This window comes from Ictidomys tridecemlineatus, chromosome 9 (assembly GCF_052094955.1).
Source record: "Ictidomys tridecemlineatus isolate mIctTri1 chromosome 9, mIctTri1.hap1, whole genome shotgun sequence".
NCBI lineage: Eukaryota > Metazoa > Chordata > Mammalia > Rodentia > Sciuridae > Ictidomys > Ictidomys tridecemlineatus.
In genome coordinates, this window is record NC_135485.1 from 122,441,308 (window position 1) to 122,465,849 (window position 24,542).

At 33.6% G+C, this 24,542-nt stretch overlaps 1 protein-coding gene across 9 annotated transcripts in view; it reads right to left on the bottom strand.

Annotated features, from left to right (window-relative positions):
* Positions 1–24,542, bottom strand: part of Arfip1 (ARF interacting protein 1) — a 109,216-nt gene that overhangs the window by 16,032 nt on the left and 68,642 nt on the right. For 5 of the 9 annotated variants that reach the window (XM_005337607.5, XM_005337606.5, XM_013363926.4 and 2 more), the window contains 5 exons: positions 21,609–21,704; positions 19,445–19,557; positions 13,244–13,465; positions 8,418–8,575; positions 2,282–2,456 (listed from right to left, as the gene is read on the bottom strand). In XM_005337607.5, coding sequence (XP_005337664.4) covers positions 2,282–2,456; positions 8,418–8,575; positions 13,244–13,465; positions 19,445–19,557; positions 21,609–21,704 — 764 coding nt within the window. Of the gene's footprint in view, positions 1–2,281; positions 2,457–8,417; positions 8,576–13,243; positions 13,466–19,444; positions 19,558–21,518; positions 21,544–21,608; positions 21,705–24,542 lie in introns of those variants that run through there. The other 4 variants (XM_005337609.5, XM_021734756.3, XM_021734757.3 and 1 more) reach the window with 3 other exon arrangements.

The window sequence follows — 24,542 nt, forward strand, 5'->3', positions numbered from 1 at the left end:
GGATAAAGACAAATACAGATAAGTATATCACTCAGTATTAATACATGTACATTGACAGACACTTGTGTATCTTATATTCTGTCCCTCTTTGTTTTGCCAGAGGGAAGGAAAGCCAGACTAAGTACATACTATAAACACCTCAATTTCTAAAACATAGCTCAGAAGTTACCTTAGAAAGAGCTCCAGGAACCATGCTGGGAGAACCAACAGAGTACCCCTCCCCCTAACAAAGGCTATGAAAAACTGCAAAACTAGGCCTTTAGAACAACATCAAACATAAAACAGCACTCTCAACGATGTTCCAGTTCGTTTTTTAAAAAAATCAATATATAATACATAATAAATAGGAAGAAAACATTGTTAAAATTTGAGTACTAAGTAGATTATCTGACATCTATGCAGAAGTGACATTAAGGTACACATTCAGCTATAGTTGAACAAAAGAAACAAAACAAAACAAAACCAGATTTGAGGTATTCCAAGCTTCCAAAGAAAGCAAATAGGGGCAATAGACAGTTCCTAAGCCTAAAGGCTCGATCTTTCTTTAAACTATTAAAAATAAAAGGGTAAAAATTGTTCAATAACAATAGCCAAAACAAAAGTTCTCTTACAGTCTTCTACAAAGTTCTCTAAGTCTTCACCCAAATTATAGTTATTGCTTAAAAACAACAGATTGACAATATCTCTTTATAGTTTTGAAGAGTTAGATAAAAAATATAAAAAACCAAAGTTTCTCTACTGATTTTATTTTAGACATAGCTGATTACTGAGTTCAAACTGAAATGACAACTTGATGACAGCTGTGGAAAGCCTAAACAAAGGATATCTCTGGCTATTTCCTGCTATGATCTGAGTGCTGTGTACCCCTCCTAAATTCCCATGTTGAAATCTTCACCTTCAAGGCGATGGCATTAGCAGGCGGGGCCTTTGGGAGGTGATCAGGTCCCACAGGACAGCCTCCTCATGAGTGAGAGTAGAGGCCTGAGAGAGACTGCTTCCTCCCTTCCAACATGTAAGGGCACAGCAGGAACAAGCTGGAAGGCAGCCCTCACTACACGCTAGATCTGCGATACCTTGGTCTCAGCCTTCTGTCTCCCTATAAGCTATGCAATTTATAGTGCTTTTATAGAGCAGAACAATTGGATTACAGAAGCAATTTTCTATTTTATAGTCAAAAAGAAAATGTGATAATGACATTATTTTCAAAGCAATGACTCCCAAACCTTTATCTCCGAGACTCTGACCCTGCTTATCCAAACTCCCAAACACACACTGTCAACTTCCTACCAACTGTTTCCACTTGAATATTTTGTCACCATCTCAAATTAAACACTGGGTCCAAAAAAAAAAAAAAACAAAACCCTATCCTTCGTCCTTACTCCCTGCAAGCTGAACCAGCTTCCTATTTTGATTTTCCAATCCTGTCATTCTGCCTCAACTTCATATTCTTTTCATTCTGTTGTTATTGCAATGACCCATGCTGGGGATGTCACTGTCTGACAGCAGAGCACCCAGAGTTAAAAGAAAGGCAGACTACACTAATGAGATGAATCAGGCTTTACCTGTTGTCTTTTGATGTGTTCATGTTACATGAACACAATGTGGCAAATTCATTTCCTGTTTTATTCCTTCTAGTTTATGCTAACTACAGCCCTACACTGAACCTTTTAGCTATTCCTCATTCATCAGTTACTGGGGAGGATGCTGTAATTTCTCCTTGAAATCCATACCTAACATTAATGAAAAAGTTTCAAATTATTCAGAGGAGCATCTGTCATTACTTATTTAAATCACATGCTACTAACATCAATCTTAAAATTAAGGGTTGAACATCAAGTATTTTTTTTGCCAATTGTTATATATGAAAAACTATACAATATAGTTGATGACTCTTCTGACAGAAAAGTAATATTTTGTGTTCTTAAAACTCAAAACAGGGCAGATGGCACATTCCTGTATTCCCAGTGGTTTGGGAGGCTGAGATAGGATTGCGAGTTCAAAGCCAGCCTCAGCAACAGCAAGGCGCTAAGCAACTCAGTGAGATCCTGTCTCTAAATAAAATACAAAATAAGGCTGGGGATGTGGCTCAGTGGCTGAGTGCCCCTAAGCTCAATGCCCAGTACCCCCCAAACAAAAAAACTCTCAAACTCTGATTTATATGGAATTCCTTCTTGTAATTGTTACAATACAGAATTAATCCAAACAAAAATCTATATATCTCTTCAGGGTAACTTTATTTTAAACTCCACAGAAAGAAGTTGAAAGTAAAGAATAAATTTACCTTATTTTCTTCTAGAAATTTCAATTTGATGGAAACATCATTGCGCATTTTATCATATTTTTCCTTATGTGCTTGGAACAGATGTTGTGACTGCTCAATTTTTGGGAGGGTGTTTGCATCGCGTGGTCCAAGATTCAGTTCTTCCAAATCAGTGCGATAAGCATCATATTCGATCCTAGAAAGAAGAGAGTATGTGATGTATACAACAAAACAAAGAAAAATATGTTCAGGAGACGGGCTAGAAAACATAATATTTGGTCTCTTTATGTGATGATATATAAAGTATTCATAAAGGTTCCATACCTTATGCTTCTGAAATTGTTACTCCTTAAAAACAAAGAGCTATTAAAGTAAGAATGTGGAGGCCTAGAGATATGGCTTAGTGGCAGAGTGCTTGCCTACTACATCAGAGGTCCTGGGGTCCACTCCAGCACCACACACACAAACAAAAAAGGAAAAAATGAAGAAAAGGGAGGGGGAGAAAAAATACCTACAATGTGGGGAAAAGGCTGCTTCCTTCTTTTTTTGTACCAGGGATTAGACCCAGGATTGCTTAACCACTGAGCAATTATTTAGGGACAGGGTCTCACTGAGTTGCTTAGGTCCTGGCTAAGTTGCTGAGGCTAGCTTTGAACTCGTGATCCTTCTGCCTCAGCCTCCTGAGCAATGGCTTCCACCATGCCTAGCAGAAAAGCTGCTTAAACTCAAAAACTATTCCTCACAGAGTACACTATTATCTAAACAAGTAATTTCCAAAATTTAAAAACCAGTTTAAAAATATAGATGTCAAAATCTAACAGACATGGGGGGCTGGGGTCGTGGCTTAGTGGTAGAGCGCTAGCCAGGCACGTGCAAGGCCTGGGGTTCAATTCTCAGCACCGCATAAAAATAAATAAATAAAAATAAAGGCATTGTATACAACAAAAATAAATAAATATTTAAAAAAATCTAACAGATGTGAATACAAGATCAAGAGTAGAGATGGAGTCCCTATGTTAGTTGATTAATATTGATGAGGCATAGTAGGTGAGGAAAGTAAACACTAGAATGCTAAACTAAAACCAACAGACAAAAGAAAGTTACGCTGAGAGTCAGCAGACCTCAAAATGTGGTATAGGTCAGCAATGCAAAACAGCAATATAATGGGAGCCATAACTGTAATTTAAACTTCTAGTAGCTAGCTACATTAAAATGATAAATTAATTACACCTGCTTTTAAACAATATATTCTATCCAATATATTTAAATTATTATTATTGGAAAATGTAATCAATTCAAGAAATTGTTAGTAAGCTACTTCACATTTCAGAACTGGGAACTAAGTCTTTGAAATCCATTATGTATCTTATACTTCCATAACATCAAAATTTAGCTAGGTGTTTCGAGCTCTCAACAAACACATTGGGTACTATATATAACACAGCTCTAGCTAGATTTCTATAGTATTTCTATAGTATTAAGAATGTGACAATGCCATCTTACAGAGTACTTACCACTTGCATTCTGTGAAATGCCTTACCAAATATTCTACCACCATTAACTAAACTAGACCTACTACCATTACTCTGTGATCCACGGCAAGCACCTTATAATATCTCTATCACAGAACTCTTGTTAAATAGTGATTCATCTATCAGCACTGACTATTCAGTACTCAGCCAAGAAGTAGCAGAGAGACTTCTAGTTTAATCAAAAGCAGAATCACAAAGCACATGCCCCCAAACTAAAGCTTTTTATTCAGATAGTATGAGTCACATCTCCAGTTTGGGAATTAGAAATACTTTAAAGATCACAAACTATATTGTATGCATCACTTGAGAAAATCTTTCTCACTAAGCCTAATTTATTCTGAACTCATACTGAACTTAAGAAACTTGATTTTTCAGGAATAAAGGAGGATCATTTATTCATTAGCTGATATGTTGATTCATTCAACAATTATCAGGTGAGCACCTTCTGTTTCACTCACTATGCTTTAATGTAGAGCTGAAAATTTGAGCAGTGAGTTTATCCCCAAGAAGCCTGCAGTCTAGAAAAGGACAAGATTGCACATGATTACAAAAAATACTACCATGAGGGAGTAAGAAGTAATGGAGGTCAAGAGGAAGAATTAAGTAAGTAAGTATCTGGAAAGGCATGTCAGAGTAGAATTAAAATGCTATAATTAAAATCTGAAGGATGGTAAAAGCTTATTTGCTTGATTAGGGCAGGGAAACTGGTAGAGTATTCCAGGAAGAGAACAGCCATGTGCAAAGGCATAGACACCATTACACATTTAGGAATTAATTCAGCATGTTACATCCTGAAGTCAGAACATAATGAGAGGAACTAAAGTCAGTCAGGTAAGTAGGACTGAGATGAAGCAGCCCTATGACCCTGCTAAACAGTTCAGATTTAACCCAGTAGGACAGTTGATGGGAGGTCACTGAAGGATTTTGATCTGACGTGAAAGGAACATGATTCTATTTGTTCAGCATAGAAAAATCACTCTAGTGGTAGTCTAAGGAATTCAGGATGGACTAGAATAGACGATTAAGAACAGAAGCAAGGAAACCAATTAGATGACCATGGACACGCAGTGAAGCTAAGAAGACAGCTACAATAGATTTAATTTAATTTGTTAAATCAATGGATTCAGCAGCCAAACTCTGCCCTTTAATTGTTCTAATGTCTTTAGCTAGTACTGCATATCTTTGCGATCGAATTTTTCATCTATGAATGGGAATAAAAATCTCCACAAATCCATACATATACATGATTTTACATATATGTAGCATATGTATACGTGTGTGTGTGTGTGTGTATGTGTGTGTAAAGGACACTTGGTAATAACAAAAACCTTCAGAATGTTTATTATTATGGCAAATTAGAAGCAAGATAGCTATGGTATAGTCATTTAGTGACATGGGAAGGAAAATGTTTATAATTGACTAAGAAGTGAGAATATAAATCTATAAACATGAAATTAAAAAGAGGGGTTATGACCAGGAACAAACATACTAAAGACTAAGAAATAAAAGGAAAAGATGGAACTGAAATAAATGGTATTATGCGGTAATTTAATCTAAGAAGAAACATCCTTCAATAGCCTTGGAGCATATATCTAAACAGCAGTGATTAATTCAAACATAATAAAAGTTAAATACTGACCTTATATTTCTTAATTTTTACATTCAGAGTTTGTAGAAGGTATCAAAGTAAAAGCTCCCATAAGAGCTTCTCTAATGGTATGCATTACCACCAAGAAGGGAAGGGCACTAACTTTTCAAGGCTGCCGGTCTGTACTGGGTCTGTATTGGCACAGTTAGTGATGGTTACTCTATGGCTTATGTAAAACTTCTAGAGAACAGGTGTCAGCATCTGAAAAGTCTTGACTACAATTGACTCCCTTGTTGGTGCTGCTGTGGAGAAGAGTTGAATGGGCTGTTATAAGATTTTCTAACAAAAACACCAGAGGGCTAGGAAATACTTGTACACAATACATAATAGGGAGCATTAAAAAGCCACTCGGGCATTCGCCTAAATTACCATTTTTTGTGCTGATCAAATAGATGACCTTTGCCCTAGAAGTCAGTAAATTCTGGTTTTAACAGAGAAGAAAATTCAGATACTGAAAAATTTTAATCTTGGATTCTTTTTGAATATTATTCTTTGGTAACCAATGTTTCAGTGTTAAAAGTAGCCAATTCCTTGGTACTTCATAAAAAGTCAAATCCCAAGCTAAGCTTAATGAATAAGATCATATATTGTAATTTGAATTAAAAAAGGATAAGTTATGAAGTGAGATTGCTGTTAGTTTGTAAAGTACACAGAGAGGTTGTCGGAGGCTTCCTTTAAGTAACTGGCTATCAAGTACATAGAACTTGATTTATAATTTTGTTTAGAAAGTTTCAAACAAACCTAAATATTATAAATGCTCAGATCTTATACTATATTATACTTTAAGTTGGGCTTTTCATTATAAAATGTGAAAATAATTTTTCCTAATTATATGCAGAATTTTATTTTATTTTTTATTACTATCTTTTTGTTGCCACTGTTTTTTCTTTTTGCTATGTTGGGTATTAAAGCCAGGGCCTTGTGAATGCAAGGCAAGTGCTCTACCACTGAACTACACTCTCAGTCTAAAATTTTAGATTAATCTAGTTCAAGCTTAACATCTACTGATCAAACGTGAAAGAGTAAAATGGGTTCCTGTCTTGGCTTTGAAATTGACTACTGAGAGCAAAGCATGTAACCTATAGCCCTTACTTCTCTTCTGTAATAAAATATAAATTGTTTTATGTATAAACAGTGGCTTATCTGATAATTCTTGCTTTTTAAAATAGGGGCTAATATTTTTAAAGTCATACTAGAAATAAAGCTTGAAGAAAAAGTTAAAAATATATTTAAGGTTTGCAAAAAAGAAAAAAAGGCTAAAGAGAAAAACACTATATGTTAAGTGACATATTTCAGTTACTATTTCAGAATAGGTAGACAGATAATTATGAAGTTGAAAAACTAATCAGATTCATATAATTCCTAAATGGGAGATGGTGGAAGTTACTTTTTGGATATTACAAAATAATTTTTTACCTTCAAAACTCATAAATATAAGAATAATCAAAAAGACTAGAAAATAAGAAGCTTAAAATGATGAAAGCAATAAAAAATATTCTTATGAACAAATTAAGTCATTATGTAAGGAAAAGATAAACTTAGAATAACAAACAGAATTTATAGAACTGAAATGTTTCATTCATGTACACAATGTTTCCTTTGAAAAATAAAAAGTGCATGAAAGGATTTAGATGGAGACTGGAAAACCAATTACTAGGAATGTTACTAAAGGGGTTTCCATTAAAGGTATCTTCTTGATAAATTCCTTCAGGGTTAATGAAGGATAATAAATTCCTTCTTTTTCTTTTTTCCCACCTTTTAATTTTAATACCATGTTAGTAAATAATTCAAACAATAAAGAAAAGCAAAAACCCAAGACCTAAACCTAAATAAGCCACAAAGTTCTAACCAATCACATCTGTTTTTCTTCACTAATGTCTAAGTCAATAAGAACTTCCTATGTTAATGTTAAACTGAAAGTTACAGATACAGCATGGGACAGAAGAATTTCTTCTTGTGAAATGATCAAAAAGGAATATTAAAGTTTGCACCTTTCTTTAATTAGGCTATGAAAAGTATAACAGAAAATAATAATTTTAAGTGTTCAGGAAGCGGGTGAACTCAAAGGCGACTAGACTGATACTTAACATAAAAGTGACAAGGCATGTAGGGAAAAAACTGAGCCTGGAATTGAAAGCTGAAAAATACTATTACAAGTTTGCTACTTTTTTAGCATTAATAAATACTTATTAATATGCATGCTGTACACCTAACAAAATGGTTGATAGGGAAATTATATATATGCACATAAATGAAATGGAATGTATAAAAATGCTCATTATAAACAGTTATCAAAATATAAAATAAAACATGAAAAGGGTTTGAAGGTTGGTCAACCTGGATAAATGAAAATCAGGAGCAGGTATTCACAATGATATTCACAAAATCCTGGTGACAGAAATGAGCTTGTATATTCAGGAGGAACTGACAGTGCAGGTCTAGCTGCTGTGGAGCAGTGGGACTGCTTACTCATAGGGAAGCACAGGTAATGCAGGTGAAAGTGGTAATGAGGATAAAAGGTAATCTTAGGCCATGCTTTAAGCGGTCCTGGAAGGACACAGGGCCTGTGCTCTTCTAAGGAAGGTGGAGCTGAGAGATCCTCCATTTCCTATTCCCTAGCAGGCAAGTTTAGACACACTACCAAGGCTCCACTGGACATTCCCAAGGCAATGAATCAAGTATTCAGAGGTCTATTGGAAAGTACTTCTGGTAGCTGTGGTACCATCAAGTAGCAGGGGCATAAAAATCAGGGTACTGATCAGATACTCGTAGGCATTATTTGGCTTTGGTTCTTGCCTATTTCCAGAATTTTGTTTTCCCCCCTTTATGATAGCTCTGTGTGTTATCTTATAATCTTCCAGTATATTCCTTTTTTACCCTTATTAGACAGAGTTGGTTTCTGTTCTTTGCAACCAAAATTTTAACAGAATTATGTGCCATCTGTAAAATAGACAATATGGAGAAACTTTATACCTACCTGGCACTTTCATATTGTTTCACAGTCATTAATGTATCTTCAATTGTTTTATTCACCAATGTGTTCACACTAGCAATGAAAAAATTAATGGCCCCAAGAAGAGTCTCTCCATTTTTAGCCAGCAGCTTCTGGGTATCTGCATTATAGCCAAATTCTTCCTAAAATAAAGAAGTCATCTTAATTTACTGAGTGGTAAATGAGTAGACATGACTTTGAAAACACAAACATATCACTAATGAGAAAATATTTTCTTTAGAAATCTAGCAATGTAAGTTTTTCTTTCAGTCTTAAAATATATAAGAATTTACATCATGATTAGCTATTTCATTATCAAAAAAGTTTAATAAGCCAAAATTGTCATCAGCTTAGATGCATAGCTAAACATAAATGATTTTTAAAAGTTAAACTACTTTGTACTAGAATAAGCACAGCTGTTAGGAAGAAAAATATAGCAGATTATTAATCAAAGAAACTATAACTTTTACAACCAAATTAGGTAAAAATTGGTTAAAACTTTCAGACATAAAATATATTGTAATTTTTCATGTTTTGACTGAATCTCCTCAAAGTACAAATATTAACAAGACACATTTCTGTGTAAACTTAGCGACCAGTTGACTCCCAAGCTCAAGCCTATCTATGCATACAGCTGAGGAAGGATCACTCAACACCAGATTTAGTTCATTCTCTGAATAAACCACATCAGCTCAGCAAACATTACACACTACTCCTTCAGACACGGCAAAAACTAACCCTAAATATTTAGCAGAGGAAGCTTCCCAGTCCACGTTTCATTAAAACAGATTACTGAGGAACACACATCCGACCAAATTAAAATACTGATCATATATACATGTATATACCCATATACATTTATATGTGTATGCGTACGTATTTTGTGATGCTGGGGCTCAAACCCAAGCCTCATACATGCTAGGCAAGCACTCTACCACTGAACTACACCCCCCAACTCCAAAAGATCATGTTTTATTGTATGATAAATCTTCATCTTGAGAATTCTCCAGTTAATTATAAAACATTTCTCAATTTCACCTGAAAAAAAAACTAACTAAAATTATTTTTCTTATGCGAAAAGTATTTTCTATTTAAACTAGATCCATGCAACTCTTTACACTGGATTTGGTTTTCAAAACTGTATAGACTTTGATTGCAAATATTGGTAGATATAGGATTACAATAAAAGAATGACAATTAGTACATGTAAAAACTAAAATGAAAGGTAGGACAGCTGAAGATTTGTGACAAGTTTCTATAAGCTAGATTATACACAAAGTCTAAATAAATGTTACTGGAAATAGAAGAGTACAGGACAAAACAATTTTATAACTTTTAGAAAATATTAACATGCCAGAGACAGTGGCAGATATCAGTAATCCAAGCAACTCCTAGCAACTTGGGAAGCTGGGGCAGGAGAATGGTAAATTCAAGGTCAGCCTAGGCCACTCAGAGAAGCCCTAAATCAAAAAATAAAAAGGACTGGGAACTCAGAGATAAGTGCCCCTAATCTAATCCCTAGTACTGCCCTCCACAAAAAAGAAAATGTTAATAGAACATATTACAACTCTATTTCCTTTGATATTCATTAAAAAGGGCAAAATTCAAAAATCAACAAATAAAAGGATGAAAAATATGGAAGTTAGATAAATTCAATAGTGGATAAAAGGACCCTTTCTACTCACTGTAAAACAAACTATGTATCATTACACGATACCCCTCCCTGTAGTACTGTGTTCATTTCTAAAAAGTTCTCAATACCCACAATTATACATTAAACCTTCAAAATGCCCACAACCCCAATTTAACTACAGGAAGATGTATATAACCTAGAGAGCTATTCTTTCATAAACAAACAAACAAAATCATAGGAAGATGAAATTTCAGCAAATTGAAAAATTATATAATAGAATTTGGAATCCTAAATTTACACATGAGAACAATGGGCCTAAATACAAAGCAGGGAGGAAGAGTAAAGTGATGCTGTTTTATTTCATGAATATAAATCCCACCTGTAATTCTGGGAAATGTGTTTATAACTTAAGATTTTAGAATTGCAGATGTAGTTAGTGGGAGAGCTCTTGCCTAGAGCATGCAAGGCCTTGGGCTGAATCCCCACTACTATGAACAACAAAAACAAATACTTAAGATTTTAATGTATAATTTGAAAACTTCAACCGGCTAAAATAAAAAGCTAATTTTTTATAATAAGGCACATAAGCTATAGTAGTAAATGATATAAAATAATTAGAACACAATAATTAGAAAGAAATGAATATACTTATGTATATACATTATAAGTAAATAAACTTTTGGCACTGAAAATAAGAGTATGACTCAAACTTGAGTTGCTGACAATTCTTAGTATTCTCAGTTAGATAGGGATATTTTATATATTATTATAAGTTGTTTTAGCAATTACAAATAAACATAAAATAATCAAGCATATTTACATCAGGAGTAGGACTGTAGTTCTAATCTGCTACTTAAGATAGAAGGTTAATGCAATTCCTAGAATTAAAAATTTAATTTCTAAATACCATATACCAGTATACAAACTGACACACAGACCAACAGAACAGAAGAACTAGAAATAAATCCATATATCTAAGCCAAATGATCATTGACAAAGGTCTCAAAAACATATTGGGAAAACATCAGTCTCCTCAATAAGTGGTACTGGAAAAACTGGATATCCATATGCATAAGAATGAACCTAGACCTCTATCTCTTATCATATACAAAAATCAACTCAAAATGTATCAAAGACCTCCTGAAACTAAGAAACTACTAGCAGAAACTATAGGAGAAACACTTTTAAGACACCAGTATAGACAATATTTTGAATAAGATCTGAAAAGCAAAACGAGACAAATGGCATTATATCAAATTAAAACACTAAGAAAAGGAAACCATCAACAAAAAGAAAACCTATAGAATAAGAGAAATTCTATATTTGCCAAGGGATTAAAATTCAGAATATATGAGGAACGTAAAACAATAACACCATTACCCAACTAATCCAATTTAAAAAAAATGGCCAAACAATCTGAACAGACATTTCTCAAAAGACAAGATACAAATGGCCAAGGAGTACATGGAAAAAATGGGCAACATCACTATCAGGAAGATGTAAATCAAAACCACGAGTTATCATCTCACCCCAGTTAGAAATACTATAAGCAAAAAACAAAACAAACAACCCCACACAGAAACGCTGGTAAGGATGTGGACAAAAGAGAGCTCTTATATACCACTGGTGGGAAGATAAATTACTATATCAATTATGGTATGTAGCATGGAGGTTCCTAGAAAAATGTAAAAAAAGAACTACCACATAACCCAGCAATTCCACGGGGGTGAGGGTGGGGATAAAGAAAATAAAGTTAGAATGTCAGACTCAAAAGGTTACATATTATATAATCCCATTTATATCAAATGTCCATAATATGTCATTCCACAGAGACATAAAATAGATTAATGCTTGTCAGGAACCAAAGGAAGTAAAGAATGGATGTGCATTTTCATTCTGGGATGAGAAAATGTTCTGGAATTTGACAGTGGTGATCGATGCACATCTTTTTGAATGTACTGAGCAGAAAAAACAAAAATCTCTTAAAGGAGATAAAAATGATTTTTATAAATGCCTACTTTCTGAATGCAACTTTGTAAGGATAAACTATGGTACATGAATTATATCTAAATATATTATATTATAAAATTCTGGAACATATCTGTGGAACAGATATACTACATACAAATTTGCCTTCTCTGCATGCACTGTCTGTGCCAAAATTACTTCCATGTAGCTAAATTACATAATATTCAAAACTTTTTTGATTTGGGGGAAGGGGATGTAGCTCTTTAAGTTCAGTGGTAAAGTGTTTGCTTAGCATGCATGAAGTCCTGGGTTTGAAGCCTAGCACTGTGAAAAAACAAAAAAAGAGTTGTAGATCTGGGAACATTTTGTATTTTACATTTTCAGATTAGGGATACTCAACTGGTACACTATGCATGTATTCCAAAATCTGAAAAATTCCCAAATCTCAAATACTTCTGGTCCCATTCATTTCAGATACATGTAATAAATATAAAGTACCTAGTCTGTTCCATTTAAATTGTGTACTCAGTAATTGCAGCTGTTATTACATTCAGTTTCCCAAATACTATTTCTGTCTGTTTAATGGCTTAGTCAAAATTGAGTTTCAGTATTTTTCATTATTGTGATCTGAAGCCAAATTTTGTTGTCCAAGGTTTTAGGACAAAGGAATTTAATGTTTTAACTTATTGAATTCTTCAAGTTAGAAGTTTGTAGTTAAGGGATGTCTGTACCAGAAAGCTTCAAGTAAGAAACAAAAAAACAAAAACACCTAGACATAAAAGAGATCACAAGATATGCCCACACCGAAAAACAAAACAAAAACAACTACAACAAAACCAAAACACACATAACTTCTTTCTAGGCTGCTTGAATATCTTTCCTTCTCTCTTTACCAAAGTTCCATTTTCCGAAAACCTCCAGCTGACATATAGTCTAGGGTACAAATGGATTACTATGTTGACTAAAGTTAGTTGGACAGTCTTAAAAAATTACATGAAATACCTTAAAAGAATGTCTCAAAATTTCAATTATATAAAGCTGGGGCTGTAGACCAGTGGTAGAGCATGCACAAGGCTCTAGGTTCAATCCCCAAAACCCAAACTCCAACTGTATTAAGAATTCAGCAAATCATAAATGTAACAAATCACCTCTTGGACTATTCCCATTAACATTTTCTTCCATCTCTAATAGCTATTTTAAATAATCTTACATGGAGTTCTAGAGACTTCAAACTCAGGTCAGCAAAAGCATCTCCAAGTTGCCTTTGGGTGTGCACCATCTGGAAAAGCTGGGTTGACAATGTCTGAGCCAGTCTTAGAATGTTTTCATATTTTTTCTTGTTATCTCTTAATATATCAATCTGAGCTTCAAGTTCAAGATCCACAGTTCTTGAGCCACGGCCTAGCTTCTCAGAGATAATTTGTCGAGTACACTAAAAATGGAAAGATGTACTTTGTTTAGGAAAGGGAGAGAGAAAAGGAAAAACAAATATAGCAATCCAAAATACAAATGCTAAACATGTAGCATAAGTCTTTTTGTTTTTGTTTTTGTAGTTGTAGATGGACATCATGACTTTATTTTATCTATTTATTTTTATGTGGTGCTGAGGATCGAACCCACATGCTGGGCAAACTCTCTGCCACTGACTTACAGCCCCAGCCCGTCTTTTGTATTTTAATTTCAAGTAAACTAACCTAACAAACCGAAAGTTGCCAGCCGTTTAGCAATTTATCAGGACACAGAGCAAATTTACCAGATATGTCTAAAAACTATTACTAATCAGAAGAAGTTTTAAGATTCATCTAATTTATATACTGTCAGATAAATTCTCACATTTAAGTTTGGATAAATTATTGGACACAATAGAGATAGTTGGCATTGTTTTAAGAATAATACCAAAATTCTATGCTCTTATTGGGTTTCAAAGGCTTTGTTTTAGTCTGTCTTCCCCCTATGTAATTCTTGTGTATGAGTATATAAAGTAGGAATGAAGGGAAAGAAGGAAGAATGAAAAGGGAAGGAAGCAGGAGGAGGGGAAAGAGAAAAAGAGGGAAATTACAGATTACTGAGTTCTCCTTTTACTTAGCATGATGTTTAATTATGTTATTCTATTCTACACCTGAAATAATAATACAGAAGATATAGAAACCTAAAATGCTTTAAAATATATTTAATTTCAAAGCACATGAAAATAAGTTTCCAAGTAACATTTTTTAAAAAATATTTTTTAGTTGTTGATAGACCTTTATTTTATTTATTTGTATGTGGTGTTGAGAATCGAACCCAGTACCTCACACATGCTAGGCAAGCGCTCTACCACTGGGCCACAACTGCAGCCCCTCCAAGTAACAATTTTTGATGGAAATAGAAAATTATGATAAGGCTTTCATCATTCAATAATACATTTTAAAGGTAACTGTGTAGCATATCAACATATTCACCATTAAAACTTACCAAAAATATTCTAAAAATATAGTATCATAATTTAAAAATTTGCTCTTTATTATGTTTTTCAAAGGTTTGATTATAGAATTAATGTTTGTTATAGAAATTAAAACAATGCATAAAATAAAAGGTAAATTCCCTTTTCCTTTAATCCCATTAAATAGGCATCTATCAATAGTTTTGAGTATTCTAAATTCTAAACTCAACTTTAAACATATAATCAAACATAAAATGTTTGGAATAAATATGAGATTATTCTGTTACATATAAAATACTCTGAATGTTTCTTTTCTATTAAAATATCGTAAGCCCTTTTGTCAATATACATAAACCTGCTAATCATATATTTTTCCATTTAAAATTAAAACTAATTTCCTGACACATTCTCTTTTTTTCATCAACTAAGGATCTTTAGGAACAAACTTTTTTTTTTTAAAGGAATTCTTTTCTTAAAAAGTAGAAAAATTCTTAACTACATAGAAAAAATTATAATAAAAAAGTATAATAACCAGGTATGGGGGAACATGCCTATAATCCCAGCTACCTCAGAGGCTGAGGAAGGAGGATCCCAAGATGAAGGCCAGTCTGAGCAACTCAGCAATACTGTATCTCAAAATGAAAAATCAAAAGGTCTAGGGATGTAGCTCAGTGCTAGAGTACCCCAGAACTAAAGGGAAGAAAAAAAGAAAAAGAAAAAAAAAGTACAGGTTAAGAATAGAAGAGAAATAACACTATTACTGGGAAAACATACAAAACTGTCCTATGAGATAAAAATCACATAAAGAGAAAAGTTTAACTGGAGGAGATATGATGATTTTAAGGAGGAAAAAAAATCAGCAAGAAATAATTGCTTGAAGTGGCAATAACATAAAAGAGCTAGGTCACTCATTCTCACACTTTTCTTTTAGACCAGGATGTTCCCTATCAGAGACACTGAATTTATTCCCAAACCAAAGCATGTGGTTCCTTCCATAGCAACCCAGATTAGTATCTGTTGAAAGTTAAGAAGCCAAAGTCCATTAAAGTAGATTCATAAACTGGGCAAAACTAAAGAAATGTCACCTGTTATTTTGAGTGGCCATTTTCTTCCCCCAGAAATAACAGTTACAGAAAGGCAGGAGGGCCAAAGGTTTAATGAGGAAATGTTTTTGTTTGCTTGTTTCCAGGAAGCTAGGGCAGTGAGATACTGATATGAGGCAAATTAAGGTGAATCTGGACACCTGAAACAAGTTTTGAAACTGACCTTACAGAACCTATATTCCAATAAAGGTAATCATATACTCTTTAAAAAATTAAATAATCTGGAAATAAGAATACTATACTGGCCTACAGGCAGCTTTGTGAAGAAAGTTGTAGTGAGAAGATATAAAGCTGTTAGGCATTGTGCCACTCATTAGGGTCTCAAAAAGAGTTTTTTACATAATCCCTAAAGAGTGAATTTTTATTTAAATCAATTTCTAATGTATACTGATATTAAAATGAAAATTTGTAGACTACTATATACTATGGAGGAAGTCTAAAATAAAACAAAATTAAGAATCTAAGTTCTCTATCCTTTGTTAAAGTCCTTGAAAATGTAGATTATTTGTAATGAGCTGGTAGTCCCATATAAATTAAGATTTCATTTTGAAGATAACAGCTTCCAAATGAAGCTAAGTTAAAGGGGTAGAAGAAAGGCAAAGTCAATTACTGATCCATGTAGATCTCCCAGTTGGAGCAGGACAGATGAAATAAAGTGACACATGGTGTGAAAATTACCCTGCATGTCACTGCATGAACTTACAAGATAGTGACTGTGCAAGAGTATTTAAATAGCACCAAGAGCTTTTTTCAAATGCTAAAAAATAAAGACATTTAAGTGCAAGCAAAAGAAGAAACACAGAGCAACAACAGACAGATTTTAAGAAGGTTATTACAATGAAATATAGAGAAGGGAGCATCAAAAAAACTTGAACAGGGAAAATAGGCCAACCAATAAATGAACGAGGCAATATGACAAGAAAAACAGGCAGTTTACAAGGGAGTTTAAAAGATACTGCCTTAAAGACAACAAAGATTAATTAATAAGAGTATGAATAAAAATGGAAAATTCTTAAATATCTTAAAAAATTTTTTAATATTTAGGAAAGAATCAAACAGCTCTAAATGCTGAAACTGAGATTAATGTTAAAAAAAGACTTCAAAAAGTACTCTATTGTAGACGAGGAAAAACAAAAGACGAAACAACATAAAATAGCTTATTATTTACAATTGTTTCTACAGATGAGAAGCATAAAATAAATTCTGGATTTGAATTTTATGAATAAAATCAGGTAGATTAAAATAATGCTTCAAAAGATGGGTTCAAGAGCTGAACTCAAAATTACTCCTATTACATTAGCTGGCTTTTAATTACCAGCCTGGTCTTGGGGCTGAAATTAACAATGAACAAATGAAGAACTAGATCTTCTTTTTGACAAAAGCCTTGGAGTATTTCTAAAGGACAGAAGAAATTAAAGACAGAAATCATGAAAGCAGGAAGATCAAAGTCATGAACCGAATCAAGATATTCAAGAATAATATAAAGAGGCTGAGGTGGAGGCTCAGTGGTAGAGAGCTTGCCTAGCATGTGTGAGGCACTGGGTTTGATTCTCAGTACCGCATATAAATAAATAAAATAAAGATCCATTGACAACTAAAAAATATTTAAAAAAAGAAATAATAAGGATAACAATCATTGTCCCAAATCCACCCAATCAGAACAAGTTCCTAAAGCATTATCCATAACAATGAATACCCAATAACAGGTACAATTTAGATCAAAAAGGTGTAAAAGAGAACAAAGAGAATCATATAGACCCAACAGGTCATTTTACTCTGAGCTTCCTTTGGTTGAGAGCTGTTTGTCAGCCTAGACACACGGGGCAACAAGCTCCAAAAAATCATTTGAGTTAGAACCCTCTTTTTCTCCTGTGACCTAAATTGGAATATCCAAATTAAGTTCTGATGAGAATTTTTCATATAAAAAAACACAACACCTCCTTCACATAGTATACCATATGCACCACATTTTAAAGACTGGTCATTTTCATTTATATAAATTTCAGGAAAGGATAAATGTAGAATCTACATAATATTAATATTATGAGACAAATGTAGAATCTTAATAACGATTCAACTCAGATTAGTGTAGAAGTAATAAATGGAAGAAAAGAAACATAACATTCACAAATAGGAACAATTAGAAAAGGAACAAGAAAAAAACCAAATGAAATGAGAGGAGGGTTCAAAGGAACTACATTTAATAAATAAATGAATAAATAAATGGAGTTTAGTCTGGTATGAAAGAAACAAGTGAAATAAAGGGGAATTCCATGCAGTCGGCAGATAAGCATCATAAACAAAGTTACTCAAGTATTAGAAAGCATAGATTGCTTAAGGAAATCTTTGGGTAATTTGGTATGGATAGGATCCATAGACAGAAAAGAGGAGTAGAAAAAGCTGGAAAAGTAGACAGGGTCAGATTCATGCCATTCTGAAGACAACTGGGGATTGGCTGGAGGATGTTAAAGCAACAGTGACCACATTAGGCAAATGTAGTCCAAGAGAATTTGTTGAGAAGTTATTACAGTAAGGGTGGAGTGGGGGGATAGTTTGTGTAACAAAGACAAAACAATGGCTGTGAAGGCTGGGATGCAGAAAAGAGGAAAACATGATGGAAAACTAAGGAGGCAGAATCCATAGGATTTAATGACTGACTGAGTATGTGGGATCAGTAAGAAGATGGAGGAGACATCTGTGAATATTGGGTAAGCAGTTGTGATATGAAGGAATAGGGTAATTCCAATCTTTGAAAACAGAGCAATGACTTAAGAGAATGCCCTGCATAAGCTGGCATCACTGGCATTTCTCAGCTTCTACACTGTCCCAAGCTAAGTAACTTCTGGAAGTTATGGGTTAAACATAGCATGTTTCAGGGCACGTTTACCATCTGCAGAAAAACTGTAATTTTGTTGAGGATTTCAAAACATATTTAAAAAATAATTAACTGAAAAAATAAATTCACTGTTTTAAGAAGACACAGAGGAGAGATCAACTCTGTATAAAGAAACACATGATTCCTGAACTGCCAACCAACAGATTGACAAACAATTCACAACTCAAGAGTGTGGCTCATGCTCCAACCTAAGCTGCTGGGGCTTTCAGCCACTTACCTGTTCCATGAATTTAGTACCCTATCCACGATGAGTTTTCAAAATTACTAAGTGAATTTAGGGCTTGGGCTATTTATAATACATGAAATATATTATAGATTAAGTAATTTGCTTATTTATTTTATGGAGAACATAAGGAAAATAACCAAATACTCAAGCTATGCAATAACAATGTGGATAAAATTTTAAAACCTAATAAATTTACTGTGCTACCTATGGCTAACACTTAGTAATTATAAGAAGATACAAGAATTTCAAACCTTAGAGAATTAATATGCTTTCCCAATCTTTGGTTACTATAAAGTATTAAAAAAAAAAAAAGGCCTGGCACATGCCTATAGTCAGCTACTCAGGAGGTTGAGGAAGGAGGAACACTTGATCTAGGAGCTGGGGGCCATCCTGGGCAGCACTCTCTCTTAAAATTAAAAATAAATAAAGTATCCAAAATAGCGGGGTGGGGGAGGCAGAGGGGGCAAATATATCTGTAATAGCCCTATGGCTAAATAATCCCAAGGCAGTAAGTATATTTCTTCAAATATGTACTATTTGGCAGTTAAGAATTTTAATAGCTTTTCACTATTTTTACTGACATTTTAAATTATATGTAAATATCGATAATAAAACAAACATTTAATTTTCTAATTGTACTTTCAAATTTAGATGGTTAAATTCTTTTCTATATATTCATATTCATAACATTGCAATATAATAATTTGAATAAACATAAATGAAGATTCTTAGACCCATTTAAGAAAAATTTAAAAATTACAAACCTTATAGGTGTTTAGACTCCATTTTCTAACAAGTTCTAACTTTTCCATTGCAGGATTTTTAATTTCATCTGCTAGAATTACTGGTCCACTTTTTGTCTGTGTTCGTTGGCCACCTGCATGATCATAACAAAAAGACAAAAGCACCATCCAGATAAAGACAAGTAGGGAAAGAAAGAAAACAAAATATTGATGCCATTCAACTAAAACTACTTTACAATTAAAAAATAAAAAGGTTCTCACAAATTGTAGAACTAGAAATTCCTAATCACTTAAAAACACCTCTGTCCATGAAACTTAAATGTATGTCATGTAGTCTGTCTGTCTGGGGTGTTTTTTTGTTTTTTGGGGTTTTTTTTTTGTTGTTGTTGTTTTTGGTACTAGGGATTGAAACCAGGGCACTTTACCACTGAGCGTGCCCCAGCCCTTTTTTATATTTAATTTAGAGACAGGGTCTTGCTGAGTTGCTTAGGGCCTGGCTAAGTTGCTGAGGCTGGCTTTGAACTTGTGATCCTCTTGCCTCAGCCTTGGGAGCTGCTGAGATTACAGGCATGCACTACCATGCCCGGCTGTTATCTTTTAAAAAAAACTCTGCTGCAATCAACCTTCTTTTCTATATTGTTGCTATTTTCTTCACATAAAATAAAAATTTCACAACTTATCTTATAACCTGCTGACCCTTTAAAGAAACTATTTTTGTCAATGAAAATCCTTAACAGTGACCTCCTTCCACTGCATATACTATTTAGACCAGTTGCTATGATTTTGGATAAATTTTTAAAAATGATTCAAAAAGTCATTAAAAAATTAATGTTTTCACCATGAAGAATGATAAATGTTTAAGAACATATGTTTAATATGACTTAAACATTACACAATGAATACATATATCAAATCAATCACATGGTACCAGCTTAAAATGCACAATTTTTATATCATCAGTTAAAAAACACATTTTATTTAAATAATAATAAAAAAATCTCACCAGCAGTGTAATATGCTGAGTTGAAAAAAGACCTACACTGTACCTTTTCCTCAAGAGCCTCTCCCACAAAAATCTTTAAAAAACAAGGCATAATTAATAAAGGCATTGGAAAGTCCTGATGATATATTGTCCCAGCAATTGAGACTTTATGACAAAAAAGCAACTCTAACACTATATAATTTCTAATCACAAATATTTTTCATAGTAGAAAAAAATGTTTTATAAACATTTACAATATAAATGACTTGGGGTAGAAACTTTAAAATAATTTTTAAAAGCACAATAAAACACTAAGGAAAAAATTAAAACAAAAATGGTTTTAAAAAATTAGGATTAAGGCTAGGAGGTGGTGGGTATATTAGTGGTAGAACACCTGCCTGACCTGTGCAAGGTCTGGCGTTGGATCCCTCTCTGAGAAATAAAACAATTTTCTTCTCTCTCTTCTTCCTATAGCCAGCCCACCTTTAACCCAGCTTTATCACAAGCTAAGATAAAATCTGAGAAAAGTATATAAAATCAAGCACATTTAGGAATTTGCAAAATTCTCATAGAAACAAAATATTGTCAACATTCCATACCAAAAGAAACATGGAATTCATTTTTCCTGTTTCTATAGTCCAGCAACATTAAAGTGCGGAGCAAATTTAAAATGCAAAGATGTTAATCCTTCCCAAGGATTTTTTAAATTGGGCATAATTGGCAAATTGTATAGTATTTTATTGCAATCTGAAAACTATTTGTAAGTTGAGGAAGAAAATAAGACAAAATCTTTTCTACTTCCAATATTCTGTTCCCAATAATAACCACCGAACTGTTGAAACTTCCTTTTTTGTTTAACTGAAAACAGGACAGAGCTGCAAAGCTGGAAGGTTAGGATCCAGTCAGTGAACCTATATTGCCCAGAGCAAAGAAAGAATGATTTAAAGCAAATCACATTTTACTATGATTCTAACCTTTAAAAGGATTAAATTTCAGCGAGATGCAGCTTAATTACTTTGAAAAGCCAGAAAGATAGGCTATGGCTAGAAAGATTATTTCCCTATTGTTTTAAAAAAAAGCAGCAGCCACCAAAAAAGCCAGAATAACACACACCTAAGAACACAAAGCAAGTGATTATGAAACTGAGTGAATTTTAGCTTCAGCAGTAGCAAGGAGGCTTTATCCAATCAGTGCAGTGAATACCTGCAGGAACAATTAAATCACTTCCTTGTAGAGCCAGTCGACTAGCTGCAACCCTGCTAGGAGACAGAACAGATGGCAAAGGTGGTGCTGGGGAACCTGAAAAGGGCAGGGCAGACATTTAACCATGAATATCCTTTTCCTCCTCCTCATACTATACGTTTTGAAATTAGGTTTATTGCTATTTCCTTTAAAATACGAAAACACTGAGATTAATGACTGGAATTAATATATTTGCTTTCTTTCAGAAAAGAACTAATATTAAATGGAGTTCTTATATAAATTTTTCATCAAACTATAAAAAGCAAACAAAACACATACCTATATGAAGAAATTTGGCAAGATCATATCTAAACAAAATTATTTCACCTGGACTCTGCTATTTTCAAAACCAAATAATAGAAAGTGATTAAAGTTCCACAATTGAATGATTTAAAGCTGAAGTAAATACTTCATAATGTGCTACTCTTTAAAATGAAGGAAAAACTTTTCAAGTAAATATCCGAAGGCACACAGGGATATGAAAGAATGCTTTATTATCTCTTACAGAAATGTGAATGAACTATGTCCTTCACTCGAGTCATGCAGGGCACCCACAGCAATTAAGTCACCTGGAAGCCTATCTAGAAACACAAAATCTCAAGCCCTGTCCCATATCTGCTGAACCAGAATCCCTATTATCACAAGATCCTCAGTACCTAGTTCCTTTGTAGGACTTGGAAGTTTCAGAAGTGCTGATGTATTTTCTGACTGATCACCACTTCCATAGTTTTTAAAACATTATCGGGATACTTTATAGATCTAGTGATCGTTATCATTAGTGAAACAGGCATATGTTGTTTTTTAAAAGCCAGTTGATTTTTAAACACAATCAAGTTTGATAACCAGAGGAAACAAACTGTTGAATGAAACAGTTTTAAATTCTGACCCTCCGCATGAAATTATGGCTGTTTACCACATAGTGCCAGGAACACATTAGTAGCAAATTATGTAATATCTATGAACCTTGTCATCACAGCATAAGAAATACTGACTACTTAATATTATTGCTAATGCTAAGTAGCAAACCAAAGAAAAGGGAGTAATCATTTAAAAGATGTTAAAAAAATAGCTGAGAATATTTAATGTCTGTAAATGTTCTTCCCTAGTTCTCTGGAAAATACATAATATATCAAATTCATAACTAAATTTTCTTAAGAAAGAATCAATAACCACTTTCCTTACTTAAAATAGTGGTAACTACATATTTCAGACACAGTAAGTTCTTTTTCTTTTTTCTTTTTTTTGGTATTGGGGCACCTAATCACTGAGCCATATCCCCACACCACCACCACTCCCTTTTTTTGGAGAAAAGGACTCACTACGTTGATTAGGGCCTCACCAAGTTGCTGAGGCTGTCTTTGAACTTGCAGTCTTCCTGTTTCAGCTTCCAAACTGCTGGGATTATAAGCATGCACTACTGTGCCTCGCAACAGAAACAGTTATCAATTCTAGTACCATTCTGAATTTGGACTAGATCTCACATTTTTGCAATAAGCCTACATATTGTCACTACATTTCAAAATGAGAGATACATGTGCCCTAAAGTCTGTTGTACTATAACATTTAAAACTAGAAAGGGAGATGAAAATCAACTAGGCCAAATTGTCAAATTAAACTGTAAGAGAAATGGGGCTCAGAGAGATTAAAACAGTTTCTTATTAGAGACTGAGATGTTCTGAATCCACACTATGATATCTTCATTATTAGATTCAATGCAGAAAACATTAATTATAAGTTACTTGCTGAGCTGGAGGACATTTTAGTAGGTTATCAAATCTGACCACCATTTTAAACAAAGACTATATCACTACTATCCAAGGCACAAGGGTTCCTATTATAAGGAAGCATTAAATAAAAGAAGACTACCATAGTTCATGTCTTGATGATCCCAGGAACAGAGCTGTAGTTTTAGTTATTACAGTTTATTAATCTTGCACAAGAAATAATATCATGACACAACATGATATGTGTAATATATATATGTAACTTTCCAAACTAAAATGGCAAACCATGGCGTTGTGCTAAGGTAATTGGGATTTCCGCTGTTTGCTTTACCTTCAAAGGTAATTATCACTCTTTGCATCTTTAGTATTCAGTATTCTAATCCTTTAAACTAGTTCAAACTAACCCAGAGTTACCAAACGGGTTACCAAAAGCATTCAGCAATACCCATTAAAAATAACAGCCAGCATGGTAGTGCATGCCTGTAATCCCAGCGGCTTGGGAGTCTGAGGCAGGAGGATTGCAAGTTAAAAGCCAGCCTCAGCAATTTATCGAGGCCCTAAACAACTTAGTGAGATCCTGTCTCTAAGTAAAATATAAAAAGGAGCGGGGATGTGGCTCACTGGTTAAGTGCCCCTAAGTTCAATCCCCAATATCAACAAAAGAAAATCTAGGATCTTGTTAACTGACTAAATTTGGGGAATTAGCTCCATTTCATCTCAACAACAGAAATCTAAGAAAGGAATAAATGGATTCAATGATTGAAACCCCCATTAAAACAAAACCCAGAAACGAAGCACAAGTCACTCTTAGGAGCTTTGATTTATTCATGAGTTCCACTATTACTAATTCTGCCACATCTTTGTTGTTAGGAAAATTTCAATAATAATTGTTTTTTTAAGCTGAATTTAAGTATAATTTCTTCTAAACTTGCTAAAGATAGTGATAAATGGGAAAGTACATTGTTAATATTCTTCTTTTAAAAAAATATTTTTATAGTAGATGGACACAATATCTTTATTTTATTTTTATATGGTGCTGAGGATCAAACGCAGTGCTTCACACGCGCTAAGCAAACACTCTATCAATTGAGCTACAGCCCCAGCCCCATTAACATTCTTCTTATAGTAACTGTTCTGCGTAATAGAGTCACTAAGTTATCTTTCATTCTTC